At 41.3% G+C, this 21,467-nt stretch overlaps 1 protein-coding gene across 3 annotated transcripts in view; it reads right to left on the bottom strand.

Annotated features, from left to right (window-relative positions):
* Nucleotides 1-21,467, bottom strand: part of LOC139559672 (E3 ubiquitin-protein ligase HECW1-like) — a 60,280-nt gene that overhangs the window by 19,237 nt on the left and 19,576 nt on the right. For all 3 annotated transcript variants that reach the window (XM_071375872.1, XM_071375873.1, XM_071375874.1), the window contains exons 12-17: nt 9,442-9,566; nt 9,116-9,258; nt 8,727-8,912; nt 8,373-8,507; nt 8,106-8,211; nt 7,853-7,949 (exon numbers count right to left, since the gene is read on the bottom strand). In XM_071375872.1, the coding sequence (XP_071231973.1) occupies nt 7,853-7,949; nt 8,106-8,211; nt 8,373-8,507; nt 8,727-8,912; nt 9,116-9,258; nt 9,442-9,566 (792 nt within the window). The remainder of the gene's footprint in view (nt 1-7,852; nt 7,950-8,105; nt 8,212-8,372; nt 8,508-8,726; nt 8,913-9,115; nt 9,259-9,441; nt 9,567-21,467) is intronic.

Raw genomic sequence — 21,467 nt, 5'->3', positions numbered from 1 at the left:
CTTGCAAGCCGAAGAACACCATCCCAACTGTGAAACACGGGAGTGGCAGCATCATGTTGTGCTTTGCTGCAGGAGGGACTGGTGCACTTCACAAAATAGATGGCTTCATGAGGAAGGAGAATTATGTAGATATATTGAAGCAACATCAAGGCATCAGTCAGGAAGTTAAAGCTTGGTCGCAAATGGGTCTTCCAAATGGACAATGACCCCAAGCATACTTCCAAAGTTGTGGCAAAATGGCTTAAGGACAACAAAGTCAAGGTGTTGGAGTGGCCATCACAAAGCCCTGACCTCAATCCCATAGAACATTTGTGGGCAGAACTGAAAAAGAGTGTGCGCGCAAGGAGGCCTACAATCTTGACTCCGTTACACCAGCTCTGTCAGGAGGAATGGGCCAAAATTCACCCAACTTATTGTGGGAAGCTTGTGGAAGGCTACCCAAGACGTTTGACCCAAGTTAAACAATTTTAAAGGCAATGCTACCAAATACTAATTGAGTGTATGTAAACTTCTGACCCACTGGGAATGTAATGAAAGAAACAAAAGCTGAAATAAATAATTCTCTCTACTATTATTCTGACATTTCACATTCTTAAAATAAAGTGGTGATCCTAACTGACCTAAAACAGGGCATTTTTACTTGGATTAAATGTCAGGAATTGTGAAAAACTGAGTATACATGTATTTGGCTAAGGTGTATGTAAACTTCCAACTTCGACTGTATATTTAGAAACACACCAACATATATGAAATAAGAATAATGAATCCGAAGGGCTCTGAAATTGAGGGAATATGTGAGATGGGGAATAAGTGCAAATCATAAGTAAAATTCCCAAAATAGGGAGAAACAAATGAATTCCTATAAATATTCATTCAAATTGAAACTAAAGTAAGCCTATGAGGAATTATTTCCATCACACAATTTCTAACAAACCCACACAAAAGTAATCGGAGGTAAAGAGAATTCTACAGGAATCCAGACAATAAATAATAATGATTATGACAAGTACAATAGATCTGTAGCTTTATCCTAAACCAATTCAGAAATCCCAGTGGAGACTTCAAGTCTAAAGCAGCCACAGGATGGAGACAAATTACTGTGTGGCTTTTTACTTCTCATTGAGGCCTAGAGCCGGGCTGCCCAACCCTCTTCCTGAAGATCTACTGTCCAGTAGGTTTTCAGTCCAACCCTAATTTAGAGTATCTGATTCAGCTAGTTATGGTCTTGTTGAGCAGCTAATTAGTAGAATCAGGTGTGTTAAATTAGGGTTGGACTGAAAACACAGTATCTAATGGGACTACAGTCGTGGCCAAAAGTTTTGAGAATGACACATAGTCATTTCCACAAAGTTTGCTGCTTCAGTGTCTTTATATATTTTTGTCAGATGTTACTATGGAATAATGAAGTATAATTACAAGCATTTCATAAGTGTCAAAGGCTTTTATTGACAATTACATTAAGTTGATGCAAAGAGTCAATATTTGCCCCTTCTTTTTCAAGACCTTTGCAATCCGCCCTGGCATGCTGTCAATTAACTTCTGGGCCACATCCTGACTGATGACAGCCCATTCTTGCATAATCAATGCTTGGAGTTTGTCAGAATTTGTGGGTTTTTGTTTGTCCACCCGCCTCTTGAGGATTGACCACAAGTTCTCAATGGGATTAAGGTCTGGGGAGTTTCCTGACCATGGACCCAAAATATCAATGTTTTGTTCCCCGAGCCACTTAGTTATCACTTTTGCCTTATGGCAAGGTGCTCCATCATGCTGGAAAAGGCATTGTTCGTCACCAAACTGTTCCTGGATGGTTGGGAGAAGTTGCTCTCGGAGGATGTGTTGGTACCATTCTTTATTCATGGCTGTGTTCTTAGGCAAAATTGTGAGTGAGCCCACTCCCTTGGCTGAGAAGCAACCCCACACATGAATGGTCTCAGGATGCTTTACTGTTGGCATGACACAGGACTGATGGTAGCGCTCACCTTGTCTTTTCCGGACAAGCTTTTTTCCGGATGCCCCAAACAATCGGAAAGGGGATTCATCAGAGAAAATGACTTCACCCCAGTCCTCAGCAGTCCAATCCCTGTACCTTTTGCAGAATATCAGTCTGTCCCTAATGTTTTCCCTGGAGAGAAGTGGCTTCTTTGCTGCCGTTTTTGACACCAGGCCATCCTCAAAGTCGTTGCCTCACTGTGCGTGCAGATGCACTCACACCTGCCTGCTGTCATTCCTGAGCAAGCTCTGTACTGGTGGTGCCCCGATCTCGCAGCTGAATCAACTTTAGTAGACGGTCCTGGCGCTTGCTGAACTTTCTTGGACGTCGTGAAGCCTTCTTCACAACAATTGAACCGCTCTCCTTGAAGTTCTTGATGATCCGATAAATGGTTGATTTAGGTGCAATCTTACTGGCAGCAATATCCTTGCCTGTGAAGCCCTTTGTGCAAAGCAATGATGACGGCACGTGTTTCCTTGCATGATTGACAGAGGAAGAACAATGATTCCAAGTACCACCCTCCTTTTGAAGCTTCCAGTCTGTTATTCGAACTCAATCAGCATGACAGATTAATCTCCAGTCTTGTCCTCGTCAACACTCACACCTGTGTTAACGAGAGAATCACTGACATGATGTCAGCTGGTCCTTTTGTAGCATGGCAGAAATGCAGTGAAAATGTTTTGTTGGGTATTCAAATCATTTGCATGGCAAATAGGGACTTTGTAATTAATTGCAATTCATCTGATCACTCTTCATAACATTCTGGAGTATATGCAAATTGCCATCATACAAACTGAGGCAGCAGACTTTGAAAATTTATATTTGTGTCATTCTCAACTTTTGGCCACGACTGTACATGCCTGATTGGGGCCCCCAAACCCGAAGGCCTATTGGACAGAAACTTTTTTGGGGTAAAATGCTTATTCTGTACCAGTTTCTTCTTAGACAGGCTTGAATGGACTAGATGTCCTTCAAGTTCTTATTCCTCCTATAGGCTGAGATTACCCTGAAATATTTCAAGGCCTCACAATCATTCTGGGCCTGTTGAAAATTAGATTTAAGTTCAGAGTGGAACCCCTCCAGAGCCTGAGAATAAGTCCCCACAAATGGAACCACGGGGCGGTTATCCTTCTCTATCTTATATGCTCCATGGGTCTGGAAGGTCTGATTTACCTCAGTCTTAACCTCTCTTATGAACTGCCTAGAGTAGCCCATGGGCCTTAAGGCTGAGAAGAGTATTCTTGTGGCCTCCTCTATTTCCCCAGGGAAACTACAAATTCTGTGGAAAGGTATAAGTTGTGATTTGATCAACCCACTTTGTGTGTTTTGCATGGAAACTACATTTGTGAAGGAGGGCATGTCTATTTGTTTCCTTAAAGAAAACTTTAGTTGCCAATTGTTTGGTTTCTCCCCCCTTTTGAATGAAAAATACCTGTGGATCTAGAAATTCAAAAAATATTGTATTGCAAATTATGTGTAATGGTACTAAGCTATGCTAAGTGATGTGAATTCAAAAGGTTTAAGAATTCCATGAATTCAGAGATGGAGCCTCCTCACAGTCCAAAAATACCATCCAGATACCTAAGGTGCAGCAATGGTAAGGTCTTACATTTAAGAAAAGCAGTTTCTTCCCAAAAACTCATGTACAAATTTGCAAAACTTGGGGAGAATGTCTTTCCCATGTCTGTACCATGTATCTGGGGGTAGTACTTCCCATTGAAAGTCATTTCTGGTGAGGCTCAACTCCAACAAATCCAAGATAATCCTATCCGGTCTACTGGGGTCAGGATACCTCTGCAAGGCATTTGCAACTGCCTGTAGATCTAATTTGGTATCAAAGTTTGTGTACAGAGAATTAATATCAATGGAGAATAAAAAACATTTATTGGTATCTTTGCCTGTTGACAAATTCACAAGTATCCTTAACATAGCTGAGATAGAGGATTGATATAAAAATCGGTATATTCAGCTATTTTTATTATTTTATTTATTTTACCTTAATTTAACTAGGCAAGTCAGTTAAGAACAAATTGTTATTTTAAATTACGGTCTAGGAACAGTGGGTTAACTGCCTTGTTCAGGTGCAGACTGACAGAGTTTTACCTTGTCGGCTCGGGGATTCAATCTTGCAACCTTTCGGTTACTAGCCCAGCGCTCTAACCACTAGGCTACCTGCTGCCCAAGGCAATACAGTTTATTTGGATTTCATGTAATGGACATACACAAAATAGTCCAAATTGGTGAGCTGAAAATAAAAAAAATTACTTGTTTAAAAAAATAAAATAAAAAATGGAAAAGTGCATATGTATTCACCCCCTTTGCTATGAAGCCAGTAAATAAGATCTGGTGCAACCAAATACCTTCAAAAGTCATATAATTAGTGAAATAAAGTCCACCTGTGTGCAATCTAAGTGTCACATGATCTGTCACATGATCTCAGTATATATACACCTGTTCTGAAAGGCCCCAGAGTCTGCAACACCACTAAGCAAGGGGCACCACCAAGCAAGCGGCACTATGAAGACCAAGGTGCTCTCCAAACAGGTCCGAGACAAAGTTGTGAAAAAGAACAGGTCAGGGTTGTAAAAAAAGGGTTATAAAAAAATATTAGAGACTTTGAACATCCCACAGAGCACCATTAAATCCATTATTTAAAAAATGGAAAGAATATGGCACCACAACAAACCTGCCAAGAGAGGGCTGCCCACCAAATTTCAGGGACCAGGCAAGGAGGGCATTAATCAGAGAGGCAACAAAGAGACCAAAGATAACCCTGAAGGAGCTGCAAAGCTCCACAGCGGAGATTGGAGTATCTGTCCATAGGACCACTTTAAGCCGTACACTCCACAGAACTGGGCTTTATCTGAAGAGTGTCCAGAAAAAAATAAGCAAACATGTTTGGTGTTTGCCAAAAAGCATGTGGGAGACTCCCCAAACATATGGAAGAAGATACTCTGGTCAGATGAGACAAAAAATGTGCTTTTTGGCCATCAAGGAAAACGCTATGTCTGGTTGCAAACCCAACACCTCTCATCACCCTGAGAACGCCATTCCCACAGTGAAGCATGGTGGTGTCAGCATCATGCTGTGGGGATGTTTTTCATGAGCCTGGACTGGGAAACTGGTCAGAATTGAAGGAATGATGGATGGCGCTAAATTCTTGAGGGAAACCTGTTTGTCTTCCAGAGATTTGAGACTGGGACAGAGGTTCAGCAGGACATTGACCCTAAGCATACTGCTAAAGTAAGACTCTGAGCCACAATGACTTGCTATTGGTCTACCGCAGCGAACTTGGGGGAGAACCGTCCACGTCTAAAGAGATCTATATATTTTAGGTAGTAAGTAAAACTGCATAGGTTTTGGAGAATCTGGCCCAAAAAGGTAGACCGTCTGTTTATCTGTAATATACTTATTATCTCCCGGATTAGTTTTTGTGTTTCCAGTTGTGTTGAGTGGAGCAATGGGGCATAGTTTGACATTATCTAATTGTCTATTAGCTTCAAGAAGATATTGCATTTTATCCATTATAACAATCTGAGTTCCGTTATTTGCTGGTATAATCACAATATTCTGATTGCTGCTCAATGTTTTTAGAGCTTGATTCTGTTGCTTTGTAAGGTTAAACTTATGTACAGGTCTGAATTCTGAAAAGGAATCCACATCCCTTTGTATAAGTATGTGTATAGGTTCTGACACTGACTCCAACTTAGGTTCCCAATGTGAGGGGTTGTAGTTGAGGGTTAGGGTTTAACCAGGATTTGGACATTAAGCTAGGGCTAGAGTTGTGGTTGAGGCTAGGGTTGAACTGGCATGTGGACATGAAGCTAGGGTTAGGGTTGTGGTTGAGGTTAGGGTTGAACCAGGATGTGGACATGAAGCTAGGGTTAGGGTTGTGGTTGAGGTTGTGGTTGGTTTCTCTAATGATTGCCTCGCTTGGTTCACCAACGTCAACTATTATTTGACCATGCTTGTCATTTATGAACATTTTGAAAATCTTGGCTCTCTCTAATTCTCTCCTTCTCTCTTTCTTTCTCTCTCTCGGAGGACCTGAGCCCTAGGACCATACGTCACGGCAAACCGGGCATGACGACTCCTTGCTGTCCCCAGTCCGCCTGGCCTTGCTGCTATTCCAGTTTCAGCTGTTCTGCCTGCGGTTATGGAACCCCTACCTGTCCCAGACCTGCTGTTTTCATATGAACATTTTGAAAATCTTGGCTCTCTCTAATTCTCTCTTTCTTTCTCTCTCTCGGAGGACCTGAGCCCTAGGACCATACGTCAGGACTACCAGGCATGATGACTCCTTGCTGTCCACAGTCCACCTGGCCTTGCTGCTATTCCAGTTTCAACTGTTCTGCCTGCGGTTATGGAACCGCCACCTGTCCCAGACCTGCTATTTTCAACTCTTAATGATCGGCTATGAAAAGCCAACTGAAAATTATTCATGATTATTATTTGACCATGCTTGTCACTTATGAATATTTTGAACATCTTGGCATAGTTCTGTTATAATCTCCACCCGGCACAGCCAGAAGAGGACTGGCCACCCCTCATAGCCTGGTTCCTCTCTAGGTTTCTTCCTAGGTTTTGGCCTTTCTAGGGAGTTTTTCCTAGCCACCGTGCTTCTACACCTGCATTGCTTGCTGTTTGGGGTTTTAGGCTGGGTTTCTGTACAGCACTTTGAGATATCAGCTGATGTACGAAGGGCTATATAAAATAAACTTGATTTGATTTGATTTGAACTACTTCTCTGATCGAGTTCAGTGTGTCAAATCGCAGGGTCTGTTGTCCGGGCCTCTGGCAGTCTCTATGGGGGTGCCACAGGGTTCAATTCTTGGACCGACTCTCTTCTCTGTATACATCAATGATGTCGCTCTTGCTGCTGGTGATTCTCTGATCCACCTCTACGCAGACGACACTATTCTGTATACGTCTGGCCCTTCTTTTGACACTGTGTTAACAACCCTCCAGGCGAGCTTCAATGCCATACCACTCTCCTTCCGTGGCCTCCAATTGCTCTTAAATAAAAGTAAAACTAAATGCATGCTCTTCAACCGATCGCTGCCTGCACCTGCCCGCCTGTCCATAGCCTATCTATAATTTAGCCCAAACAACTACCTCTTTACCTACTGTATTTATTTATTTATTTTGCTCCTTTGCACCCCATTATTTCTATCTCTACTTTACACTTTCTTCCACTGCAAACCAACCATTCCAGTGTTTTTTTATTTTAGTTTTTTTTAAACTTTTTTTTTAACTTGCTATATTGTATTTACTTCGCCACCATGGCCTTATTATATTTTTATTTATTTATATATTTTGTTTGCCTTCACCTCCCTTATCTCACCTCACTTGTTCACATTGTATATAGACTTATTTTTCACTGTATTATTGACTGTATGTTTGTTTTACTCCATGTGTAACTATGTGTTGTTGTATGTGTCGAACTGCTTTGCTTTATCTTGGCCAGGTCGCAATTGTAAATGAGAACGTGTTCTCAATTTGCCTACCTGGTTAAATAAAGGTGAAATAAAATAAATAAAATAAAGGTTAGGGTTAGGGTTGAACCAAGATGTGGACATGAAGCTAGGGTTGAGGTTAGGGTTGAACCAGGATGGTTATGGTTACTGCTAAGTACAGTGTAATAATGCATAATTACAATACTTGTTACACTGTAATTACATGAGTAGTTACACATTAAGGGCACTGTAATGTAAAGTGTTAGCCTTTATTTTTCAGAGTGGGAACTTCAGTTATGGAAGTATGGAACCAATACAGCAGTGATTGAGATATTCACATTCCCTGAATCTACAAAGCCCTCATATAAAAAATAAATCAAATTCATCCTCCAGTGTGTATATCTACCTCAGGGAATGGTTCCTGGACAGGGCTGGCTGGCGCTCTGTTAGAACTTCTAGTATTCCAGGCTGACGGAGGAAGGCCACTATCTTCTCATTATAAGCTGTGAATGGAACAAAGACATTGAATTCAGAAGACAGTTAGACTGACTCACACAGCAGAAATTGACTCACACAGACTAAGTGCAGAAACTGTATCACACAGCAGAAACTATAACACGTGGTTTGTGTGCTTTGTGTATTGTATGTACAGGACACACCTTGTGGCACTGGATCAGGATGATGCTGGCTCCGCATCGCGGCCACCACACTGTTCCCAGGCCGTGACAACAAGGCCGCACCTCGACTACGGGACACCTCCGAGGCCTGACAGAATACATATGACAAAAGGTACAGCTATAAACAAGCAAATACATAAATTAAATTCCATATTTCCATAATTCGAATACATTATGTTCATCAATCATACAGTTACAACACTTAAAAACAAGGACATGTATTCTCTATAGTACTGTTTGACTTCTGACCTCTCCAGCACTGTAGCTGCGTAATCGCTGCAGGTGCTGCCTGTGGGTCAGGTGGTTGGGCAGACAACCGTTCTGAAGAGGGATTCTCGGGTCGATGAATGTGGTCGCTCGGCTGTTGTGGTCCACAAAGAAGTTCTGGACCAAAGAAAAGATGTTACAGGAAAAAGCGTACCAAAGTTAGAAACACAAATCTAAACACTGCTAGATCTGAAGGCAAAGACCAAATCAGAATCATTGGTAAACTTATTCATTTTTTCACATATTTTCCATCTTCTCAACCAAGGTAAAATAAACTCTTATGTGAATAAGTGGGGGAGTTAGCTGTGGTTGAACTAAGGGTTGATGTCTCTGCACCTTGCCCTGAGGGTCAGTCTTGATCTCCCAGCCCCGGGGCAGTTCCAGCTGGGCGTCAGAGAAGCGGTTGAGGAAGGTGACCAGGTCTCTGTTGTGCTGGTACCTCTCAAGGTTACGAGCGTCTCTACGAATCTTCAGGATCATGTGCTTCAGGCACGTGCTGCTGGTGAACATGCGGTAGGCCCCCTGAGAAGAGAAAAACATAACAGCATGACCCTGGAAACACCATACGCAACCAATCTGAACCACAATGGAAGAATATTCAGCATCTGTTACTGAAGACTAGAATATGTTACTGAGCATTGGTATTGGTGTTCAAAAGGAAATTGTTTGTTATAATTGTCCACTGTGTATAGTTAGAATTGTCCACTAGGGAGATAGGTACTCACATAGTTGGCATGGAGGACAGTGAAAAACTCTGGGTGTGTGATGAACTTCACCGCTGGGCTCTGTAACAGAGCTGTGATCTTCTGACTGTTGACTGGAGATGATGACGAGGAGGCGGAGGAAGAGGAGCTGTCTCTTCTCAGCTCTACACACAGACACCAGGAGAGAACAAAGGAACATTAACTGAATGGTAACAGTCGAGTACTAGATTGTGTGTAAAACTTTGAAAACCCTTTTGTATACCAATGACATTACTTTTTACAAAGGAAGATTACACTTCAGTTTATTGCATTCTGTAATTGTGACATTGTGGTGTGGTCCCACTTACCATTAGCCATCGAAGGAGAGTCTGTCTCACTGCTGTTATTGTTGAGGCTTGTTCTCTCACTCCTGCTTCTGCTTCCTTCATTCTCACTCCTGTCTGTGGCCATGGTCCTCTGGATGCTCTGGTACCTGACAAACACATCAGCACACATTTACTAAACATCCTTAAGTCAGAGCAACGGTGTCTCAATCTAGACCATTCCTTTAAATGTGCAAGAAACGGCTTGTTAATAAGATGATTAAGGTAAAATATCGTACAAATATATTGAAATAAGATACATTACTTTTATTTTATTTTTTTAAGAGGTGAATCAGTTTAATATTGCGGAAAGATTGTTGCTTCCATCAATGTAATTGTCTGCATCATTTCCAATCCCCCATATCTTTTTGGGGTAAATATATATATCCATATACATACACATACCTATATAGATATACAGTACATACTTTTTAAAGAATATACCTTTATTATTCCCCACAAACCCTACCATCCTTCCCCCAATTGGAGTAAACAAATAAACACTTAGGTTTCTACCTTCAGTTTATACATCTTATACCCATTTTACAGATACAATCTATTTTACAATAGTTATATTTAGTTTGTTTTTAGTCCTTCCTCTATTTCTGATGTCCATCCAGTTTGATTTCTATTTGTAACTGTGCTATTTCACAAGATTTCTGAACCTATATACATTTTACAGACACCGTATGTTTTACATTGGTTATCTTGTTATTAGTCCCACCCTTCAGCTCCATTCAACCCCTCCCATCTATCTCTCAACACCATCCATTTTGGATTTCTATTTGCTATATATTTTTCAACTGTGCTGTGATGCTTCACAAAAGTACTGAACCTTTCTATTCTCATAGCTTCTACAGATTGTAAATAAAAAATATAATAATTATTTTAGCAAAAAATGGTATTATTGATTGATTGACTATAGCTTTTTAAAATCACCCAGTATTGCTATCTGCAGCGTTAGTTCTAGGCAAATGTTGCAATTCTTCAACCATTCCTGGACCTGTGACCAAAAACAAGCTACATATGGACAATACCAAAATAAATTATCTAATGACTCTGCCTCCTCACAGCAAAATCTGCAGAGCTGGGAAGATGGTATCCTCCATATATATAACATTATATTTGTTGCAAGAATTTTGTATAGTAATTTAAATTGAAAAATGTGAAGTTTTGAATCCGGCGTTGTTTTGCATATCAATTCATAAACCATGTGCCATGGAATGGGTACATCAAATCTCTTACCAACTATTTTGCAATTTACATGGCACAGCTGTCAGTTTTTTGGTCCTTAAATGAAATTGGCATATGTTTTTATTTATCACACTTTTCTTTAACCATTTATGTTCTTTAATACAGGGCCGACATAGAAGTTCCTTACTTTTCCCCCTTCTACTTGCCTCTTCCATTTTTGTGGTAATGCTGCAATATACATAACTTGTTTGTATAAAGCCTTTTTTTAAATAAGCAAAAAATTATCTGCTAATGACGTTAGATAATTTATCTTGGTAAGAAAAAATGTAATTAAAAAACACATTTTTATTGAATTATCACTCAATACTGTACAAGAAATGTAGGCTTGCTTAGAGTTAATCCCCAGAGAGAAAGAAATTGAATTTGCGACCATTGATCAATGGATTCCACTACTGTAATAGCCTTCAATACATGCGAGGTCTGTGCAGGGGTTATCCTGACAGAGAGGAGGATCTATGACACAGCCCTGACACAGCCCACTGCTCATGTCTCCAGTTGGACACACTTCTCATTCCAGACACACAAAGGGAATTCCACCAGCCCAGTGAGGGCAAGCCCTGTCCTCGCCTTCAATAAGCATTTAAATTAATTTTCCTCCCTCGTTCTCTAGGTCTCCAATTCCATTAAGAGATTTCATGCACTGCAGATGTATAATAACACTTATGCAATTCTTGACAGACTGTTGTGCACATTTCTCATCTGATTATTACTGTCAAGACTTAGTGACTTTTCCTCCATTCAGAATATCTCAGGCCTTTCTGGACTACCCATCCCGGATCCGGGATCATTGTCATCAGAAACGCTGACTAGCATAGCCTGGCCTGGCGCCACAGGGATATAATATAATATAATTTCATGAAATCACAAGTCCAATACAGCAAATGAAAGATAAACATATTGTGAATCCAGCCAACATGTCCGATTTTTAAAATGTTTTACAGCGAAAACACAACATATATTTATGTTAGCTCACCACAATATCCAAAAACACACCGCCAGTTTTTCACAGAAAAGATAGCTTTCACAAAACCCACAAATAGAGATACAATTAATCACTAACCTTTGAACAACTTCATCAGATGACAGTCATATGACATCATGTTATACAATACATTTATGTTTTGTTCGATTATGTGCATATTTATAGCCACAAATCGTGGTTTTACATTGGCGCCATGTTCAGAAATGGCTCCAAAATAGCGAAAGTAATTACAGACAGCCACGTGAAATACAGAAATACTCATCATAAACTTTGATGAAAGATACATGTTTAACATATAATTAAATTTACACTGGTTCTTAATGCAACCGCTGTGTTAGATTTAAAAAATAACTTTAGTAAAAAGCACAGCATGCAATAATCTGAGACAGCGCTCAGCCATTCTCCGCCATGTTGGAGTCAACAGAAATACGAAATTACATCATACATTCCCTTACCTTTGATGATCTTTCATCAGAATGCAGTGCCAGGAATCCTAGTTCCACAATAAATAGTTTTTTGGTTTTATAATGTCCATTACTTCTGTCGAATTAGAAACTTTGGCTAGCATGTGTCATTCACGTGTCCATAGAACTTTACGCTAATGAACGAAAACTTCAAAAAGTGATATTACAAATCGAATAAATTGGTCAAACTCAGTTGAGAATCAATCTTCAGGATGTTTTTCTCATATTCAAACAGGTGCCATTAATACAGGTAACGAGTGGAGGACAGAGGAGCCTCTTAAAGAAGAAGTTACAGGTCTGTGAGAGCCAGAAATCTTGCTTGTTTGTAGGTGACCAAATACTTATTTTCCACCATAATTTGCAAATAAATTCATTAAAAATCCTACAATGTGATTTTCTGGATTTTTTTTCCTCATTTTGTCTGTCATAGTTGAGGTGTACCTATGATGAAAATTACAGGCCTCTCTCATCTTTTTAAGTGGGAGAACTTGCACAATTGGTGGCTGACTAAATACTTTTTTGCCCCACTGTATATCCAATAACGTCCCAGACGGAACATTTCTTCATGTCTATCTAACGCATTGCAGACAAGGACATCACATGCGTAGTGTGCGTGGCCAAGAACTGGCAATATGCCTGACCAGTCACTCCAAAGGCTTTCATTCGGTCCCACATCAGGCTAGACGCTTCATTCCACGTTCTACTGCCTGTTGACATCTAGTGGAAGGCGTATGAAGTGCATACAGATCCATAAATATAAGGCAATTGAATAGGCGATGCCTTTCACAGCGACCCATTTCAGAATTTTCACTTCCTGTTTGGAAGTTTGCCTGCCATATGAGTTCTGTTTTACTCACAGATATAATTCAAACCGTTTTAGAAACTTCAGAGTGTTTTCTATCCAATAGTAATAATAATATGCATATCATATGATCTAGGACAGAGTACGAGGCCGTTTAATTTGGGCACCAATTCATCCAAAAGTGAAAATGTCGCCCCCTAGTCTTAAGAAGTTATGCAATTCTTCACAGCCTGTTGTGCACATTTCTCATCTGATTATTACTGTCAAGACTTAGTGACTTTTCCTCCATTCAGAATATCTCAGGCATTTAATGGAGAGTTCTTCTAGTAGTGGCTCAAAAAGACACAGTACAAGCGTAAAAAAGCGTTAAAAAAAGACAGCCACAGCCTGTAACTGACAGTTAACCTGTAAGTCTTATGTCGTTGTTTTGTGTTTGAATTGTTTACGTGTCCTCTGTGCGGGGGAAATGATAAGACAAACGGAACTACGTAGCTAATACTGTTGTAACGGGGATCCTTATTGTAGCAACACACTTTTGGAGGGAAGGCAATCCCGCGCTGTGTTAGCTAAGTTTTCATGTCATCGGGTGTAGTTCATAAAGGTTGAAGCGTGTATGTTAGGATGGTAACGTTATAATAATTAAGGATGAAACGTGAATTCATGCCAGGAATAATAAGTGTGAAGTTTGATTTCCTCCCTTCTGTAATAAGCAGCCAATGAGGTATTTTTCCTTTATTCATGTGTTTAATCTGATACTGTTATAGCGCTGGCTAAACTGTTTATTTATGTAAGCACTTCAGAGTTATACCAAGCTAATAAGTCACTCGTAAGATAAGGTTGTAAGAGTGTGCTTAACTGTATTTTTCATTTACTTTATAGTTCTCACGGAAGGTGATAATTCTGACTAAATCTACAGAATAAAGTCGCCAGTTAAAATCAAGGAACGGTTGTTCTCGTGGTTACTGGAGGGAGCTACAGTGAGAACTCAATGCTCTTCACGAGCAAGAGAGAAAGAAGAATCTCATCCAGCTGTAAAACGTCTACAAGATTCCCAAATCCTGGTAGGCCCTGTCATCTGCCAGATAAGAGTTTTGCACCTACCTGCAACCTAAGAAGAAAATCTCCACATAAGGAAGCATGGTGAGACAACATAAGGTCAAGGCTAACAGGAAAGTCAGACACGCAAGTACAAGTCAAGGTGTTTGAAGGTGGTCCTAGCCTTTTGAACAGCTAATAAGAGACTTTAAGATTACAATTCGTAAGGACTGGAGATAGTTGTGTATTTCATCAAGACACTGGTATTATGCATTTGCTCTTTCTATCTTAATGTATCGCTGGTATGTGTATTACTGGAAAAATATTCTTTGATACTTACTAAAAAAAATATATATATACAGTGGGGAGAACAAGTATTTGATACACTGACAATTTTGCAGGTTTTCCTACTTACAAAGCATGTAGAGGTCTGTAATTTTTATCATAGGTACACTTCAACTGTGAGAGAAGGAATCTAAAACAAAAATCCAGAAAATCACATTGTATGATTTTTAAGTAATTAATTTGCATTTTATTGCATGACATAAGTATTTGATACATCAGAAAAGCAGAACTGAATATTTGGTACAGAAACCTTAGTTTGCAATTACAGAGATCATACGTTTCCTGTAGTTCTTGACCAGATTTGCACACACTGCAGCAGGGATTTTGGCCCACTCCTCCATACAGACCTTCTCCAGATCCTTCAGGTTTCGGGGCTGTCGCTGGGCAATACGGACTTTCGGCTCCCTCCAAAGATTTTCTATTGGGTTCAGGTCTGGAGACTGGCTAGGCCACTCCAGGACCTTGAGATGCTTCTTACGGAGCCACTCCTTAGTTGCCCTGGCTGTGTGTTTCGGGTCGTTGTCATGCTGGAAGACCCAGCCACGACCCATCTTCAATGCTCTTACTGAGGGAAAGAGGTTGTTGGTCAAGATCTCGCGATACATGGCCCCATCCATCCTCCCCTCAATACGGTGCAGTCGTCCTGTCCCCTTTGCAGAAAAGCATCCCCAAAGAATGATGTTTCCACCTCCATGCTTCACGGTTGGGATGGTGTTCTTGGGGTTGTACTCATCCTTCTATTCCTCCAAACACGGCGAGTGGAGTTTAGAGCAAAAAGCTCTATTTTTGTCTCATCAGACCACATGACCTTCTCCCATTCCTCCTCTGGATCATCCAGATGGTCATTGGCAAACTTCAGACGGGCCTGGACATGCGCTGGCTTGAGCAGGGGGACCTTGCGTGCGCTGCAGGATTTTAATCCATGACGGCGTAGTGTGTTACTAATGGTTTTCTTTGAGACTGTGGTCCCAGCTCTCTTCAGGTCATTGACCAGGTCCTGCCGTGTAGTTCTGGGCTGATCCCTCACATTCCTCATGATCATTGATGCCCCACGAGGTGAGATCTTGCATGGAGCCCCAGACCGAGGGTGATTGACCGTCATCTTGAACTTCTTCCATTTTCTAATAATTGTGCCAACAGTTGTTGCCTTCTCACCAAGCTGCTTGGCTATTGTCCTGTAGCCCATCCCAGCCTTGTACAGGTCTACAATTTATCCCTGATGTCCTTACACAGCTCTCTGGTCTTGGCCATTGTGGAGAGGTTGGAGTCTGTTTGATTGAGTGTGTGGACAGGTGTCTTTTATACAGGTAACGAGTTCAAACAGGTGCAGTTAATACAGGTAATGAGTGGAGAACAGGAGGGCTTCTTAAAGAAAAACTAACAGGTCTGTGAGAGCCGGAATTCTTACTGGTTGGTAGGTGATCAAATACTTATGTCATGCAATAAAATGCAAATTATTTACTTAAAAATCATACAATGTGATTTTCTGGATTTTTGTTTTAGATTCCGTCTCTCACAGTTGAAGTGTACCTATGATAAAAATGACAGACCTCTACATGCTTTGTAAGTAGGAAAACCTGCAAAATCGGCAGTGTATCAAATACTTGTTCTCCCCACTGTATATAGTTACAAACCATTAAGGGTCAGCGTACACCTATTAATTATATTTTCACCTGTAAGTTAATAGTGTCATTGTTTGGTAAGGTGTTTGTTCAAGCCTTTGTTACAAGCATTATACATGTTTATACCACGTACTAAGGTTTAAATTACAGAGAATTGTAGTATAAATTACCTACTCACTTATCCAAACCTTACCTAGAATTGATTTGATTTGATTTAGAATGTCAGAAAGAGGTGGTTTCACTAAAGGTGATAGAGATGGGGTAGGTCAAGTTGAGCAGCTGCAGCAACACCTCGCAAACTTCAAGCCTTCATCAGAACAAACAGAGCAGCAGGAAAAGACCCAGACTGGTGTGGAGTCACTGCTGCCAGAATGATGAATGATGATACAGAGGCTGCTAATGAGATATCACAACAAGAGCCACGAAAAGGTGAGAGGGTCCGCAGGTTAACTGAAAAGGGCAGAGAACTGTGCGACGAAAGGTGGAGACAGCTCGAACATCATTTCAGAGTCAGCTATGAGAAGTGGAAGGCTCTGGTAAAGGAAGCAAAACTGTCACTGACAGACTGTTGCTCTGAAGACCTACTAGAAGACCTCTTAAACAAGATTAGTCATACCTCTACAGAACTAAACCTTGTCTATGTAAATTTGCGTCAAATCGACATTCCCGACAACGATATACGACGCAGAGTTGATACTTGTGAAGCAGTTACAATGTCTATTACTCAATTCTTGCTCGTACAATATGCATATTATTATTACTATTGGATAGAAAACACTCTCTAGTTTCTAAAACCGTTTGAATTATTTCTCTGAGTGAAACAGAACTCATTCTGCAGCACACTTCCTGTCAAGAAGTGAGATTTCTGAAATCGAGGTCTCTGTTCCAGGGTCGGTTTATAAATTCCCTTGTAAGCTATGGGGCTACATGCACTGCATACGCCTTCCCCTAGATGTCAGTAAGCGGTGAGACTTTGAATGGAGTGGATAGCACCATCTGGGGGAGTATAAAGCCTCTTGGAACGGAAGGACCGACCTTTTCGACGCGGGGCCTGACGCAGGAGGGACACCAAGCATGGCGTCCTGAAAAGCTTTCGGTTTAGCAGTTCTATATCTCCGGCTCTGATTTAATTTGTTTTTTGTCTTAAAAACTTCATAAGGTAGTTAATTTAAACCGACTTATAGCAGTTTATATCAGTTTATTGCGATTTTCTGGAGTTTCTTTGTCAGGCGTTATCGCGAGTTGGGCACCTCTCCGGTACATCGCTGGCGTTAGCAGCTAATTCTACAGGAGTAGAGGACATCTTTCAACCAAAAGACGATTGTTCTGGACAAAGGACCACTTGCCCAAGATTCTGATGGAAGCTCATCAAAAAGTAAGAGCTATTTATGATGTTAATTCGTATTTCTGTGGAAAAATGTAAAATTATTAGTCCGCCATTAATTTCGGCATGGTCTCGCTGTAACGCACGCTGTATGTCGAGTAACGTTAATTTTAAAAATCTAACACAGCGGTTGCATTAAGAACTAATGTATCTTTCATTTGCTGTCCAACCTGTATTTTTTTGTCAAGTTTACGATTAGTTATCGATTAGATTAGGTGCCTCTCCAAGATGGCGCCGGACAGATTGCTTCAAGTTTGGCTACATTTCACATTGTATAACCACGATTTGTTCCGTTAAATATGCACATTTTCGAACAAATCCTATATGCATTGTGTAATATGATGTTACAGGACTGTCATCTGATGAAGTATATGAAGGTTAGTCAAAAATTATATATCTTTTGCTGGTTTGTTAGGATCGCTAACCTTTGCTGCTGGTAAACGGCTTGTGTTTCTGGCTATTGTGGTAAGCTAATATAATGCTATATTGTGTTTTCGCTGTAAAACACTTAAAAAATCTGAAATATTGGCTGGATTCACAAGATGTTGGTCTTTCATTTGCTGTACGCTGTGTATTTTTCAGAAATGTTTTATGATGAGTATTTCGGTATTTGACGTTGGTCTCTGTAATTATTCTGGCTGCTTCGGCACTATTTCAGATTGCAGCTGCAATGTAGAACTGTGATTTATACCTGAAATATGCACATTTTTCTAACAAAACATATGCTATACAATAAATATGTTATCAGACTGTCATTTGATGAAGTTGTTTCTTGGTTAGTGGCTATTTATATCTTTATTTGGTCGAAATTGTGATAGCTACCTATGCAGGAAAAAAATGGTGGGAAAAAAAAGTTGTGTCTTTTGCTATCGTGGTTAGCTAATAGATTTACATATTGTGTCTTCCCTGTAAAACATTTTAAAAATCAGAAATGATGGCTGGATTCACAAGATGTGTATCTTTCATCTGGTGTCTTGGACTTGTGATTTAATGATATTTAGATGCTAGTATTTACTTGTGACGCTATGCTAGGCTATGCTAGTCAGCTTTTTTACTGATGGGGGTGCTCCCGGATCCGGGATTGTGTGCAACTAGAAGTTAAAAGGCAGGGAAGAAGGTAACCAGATGGAGCTGCACTGGAAGGACAGCAATTCCTTGTGTGTGTCCGAACTCTCACATAAGTCAAGTCTCAACTATCAGCCCTCAAGTGCTTCCTCCCAGTCTCAAAGCAACTCAAAGGTCAACTCCAGACGCTCAAGCGTGTCATCTGTCAAGAGACAAGAGGCTGCGGCGGAAGTCGCTGCTAACCAAGCAGCTTTAGAAGTAATGGTTAAGCAAGAACGCCAACTAGAAGAGCTTCAGAGACTCGAAGATGAAGATAAGAAGAGGACAGCGGAGCAAGAAGCTGAGGCTGTGAAACGCAGTTTAGAAGAAGGTAGGCTGCGAGTCAAGTTAGAGTTAGAAAATGCTGCCAGACGAAGGACGCTAGAAGACAAGCGTAGAGAGTTAGAGCGCCTAGAAGTGCTCAAGAAACTAAATGCTGCCAAGGCGCAGATGCAAGTGTATGAGCAAGATGAAAACTCAGAGGACGAGAAGAGAGAACTACTCTCTAACTGCAAATCTGTGAAAGAAGTCATGCACAGAAGTGGCTCATTTCACAGTCTCTCACCACAACATGTTGTGACAAGCACACAACAAGAAGATGGCACCAAGACCATGTTCAGGTTACTAGCGGAATCAATCAGTGAAAGCCGCCTCCCCATACCAGAACCAGTAACATTCAATGGAGAACCACTCTCGTTCACTGACTGGAAGGTCTCTTTTCAGACCCTGATAGACAGGAAGAACATACCAGCAGCTGAGAAGATATATTACTTAAGAAAATATGTCGGTGGGCCTGCCAAGAAAGCCATCGAAAGTTACTTTATGTTAGGAACAGAGTCAGCCTACCATGCTGCGTGGACCATTCTTGAAGAAAGGTACGGAAACAAATTCCTCATCGCCAAGTCCTTCAGAGATAAGCTCAATGCATGGCCTAAGATAGGATCCAAGGACAGTCTTGAACTTAGACCTTGTAGACTTTCTTCGCAGCTGTGAGGCTGCTATGTCTCAGAATAAGGGCCTGGAGGTGCTTAATGACTGTAATGAAAACCAAAAGATCCTCGCTAAACTTCCAGATTGGCTAACTTCAAGATGGAATAGAAAGGTCGTAGACATCTTAGAAGAAACTGAGACCTTTCCAAGCTTCAGTCAGTTTGTGAAGTTTCTCACGAGAGAAGCAAAGATCGCTTGCAATCCTGTAACATCCCTTCATGCTTTGAAATCAAGCGAAGATGGAAAACCTAAGACGCCAAGGATTCAAAGCCCCGGAGCAAGGGTATTAGCAACTAACTCTGATGAGAAAGATACTGTTACTAGTTGTGTCTTCTGTGAGAAGTCAGGTCACAGTCTCCACAAATGCTGGAAGTTCATGGATAAGCCCACCGCAGAGCGACAGAAGTTTATTCAAGAGAATAAATTGTGCTTTGGCTGTTTAAGGCCTGGGCATCGCTCGAAAGATTGTGTTAACAGGAACACCTGCGACACGTGTCAGAGGAGGCATCCATCCTGCCTGCACGAAGATCGTACTAAAGAAAGGTTAAGGGATAGGAAGACAGAGCCCCCACAAGATAAGGGGACAAGAGCGTCAAGTGAGGCCATATCTAACAGAGTCGTAAAGGACATTAACAACACTCACACCTCCACAATCATTCCAGTATGGGTGTCAACCACAAACGAGCCAGATCGTGAAGTTCTTGTGTATGCACTTCTTGACACCCAGAGCGACACCACCTTTATCCTTGAAGAGACAACAAACGCTCTCAATAAAAGGAAGTAGCCAGTCCAACTGAAACTCTCTACAATGGCTTCAAGGAATACCATCGTGCCCTGCCAGAAGCTGTCTGGTTTGCAGGTTAGAGGGTTTTACTTGGAGAAGAAAATCCCTCTGCCAACGACCTACTCGAGAGAGTTTATTCCTGCAAACAGAGATCATATTCCTACTCCAGAGACTGCAAGAGCATGGTCTCATCTTGAACACATTGCAGAGGAGATTGCTCCTCATCAGAGCTGTGATGTCGGTCTCTTAATTGGCTACAACTGCTCCCAGGCTCTCCTTCCAAGAGAAATTGTGTCTGGTAAGGGAAATCAGCCTTTTGCTCAGAGAACAGACCTTGGCTGGAGCATAGTCAGCTATGGAAACCCATGTATCGACTATGGCGACGCTATTGGAGTGAGTCATCGGGTTATTGTTAGACAGGTGATGCCAAGCCTTCAATCTTCTTCCAACCTCACAAATCAAGTACACTATGTTTGTAGAACACGCGCAAGAGAGGTAATCACAGCACTGGACATTATCAAGACACTTGAATCCCACTTCAACGAGAGAACTGCAAAAGAGGACCTCGTATCTCAAGAGGATATCCGGTTCCTGACAAAAATGAAAGCGGGAATCAGACGCAAGGACAATGGACATTATGAGATGCCGCTGCCGCTTAAGGAAGAAAGACCCAACCTGCCGAACAATAAAACATGTGCAGTTCACCGTCTCAGGTGCCTGGAAAGGAGGCTAAGGAGAGACAAGCAGTACTACAAGGACTACACAGCATTCATGGAAGAGACCATAGCTTGTGGAGATGCTGAGAAGGTCTCCAAAGAGGAAATTAACAAGCATTCAGCATGGTACATCCCGTACCATGGGGTTTATCACCCACAAAAGCCTGGGAAGATACGAGTCGTCTTTGACTGCTCAGCTAAGTTTCGAGAGACGTCCTTGAATTATCATCTCCTTACCGGTCCAGAGTTGACAAACACATTGCTGGGCATCCTTTGTCATTTTCGTAAGGGTCCAGTTGCAATCATGTGTGATGTAGAGTGCATGTTCCACCAGTTTCATGTGAAAGCAGAAGACCAAGATTATCTACGGTTCCTTTGGTGGGAGAACGGAGATCTAGAGTCTCAACCCTCAGTGTATCGTATGAAGGTCCACTTGTCCGGCGCAGCTTCATCTCCTGGTTGCGCCAACTATGGTCTCAAACATCTTGCTGCCGAAGGACGAGGAAGCTTTAGCGAGAAGTATATCCAG

Source organism: Salvelinus alpinus, chromosome 30, assembly GCF_045679555.1.
Source record: "Salvelinus alpinus chromosome 30, SLU_Salpinus.1, whole genome shotgun sequence".
Classification (NCBI taxonomy): domain Eukaryota; kingdom Metazoa; phylum Chordata; class Actinopteri; order Salmoniformes; family Salmonidae; genus Salvelinus; species Salvelinus alpinus.
This window is presented reverse-complemented; position numbering and strand designations above follow the sequence as displayed.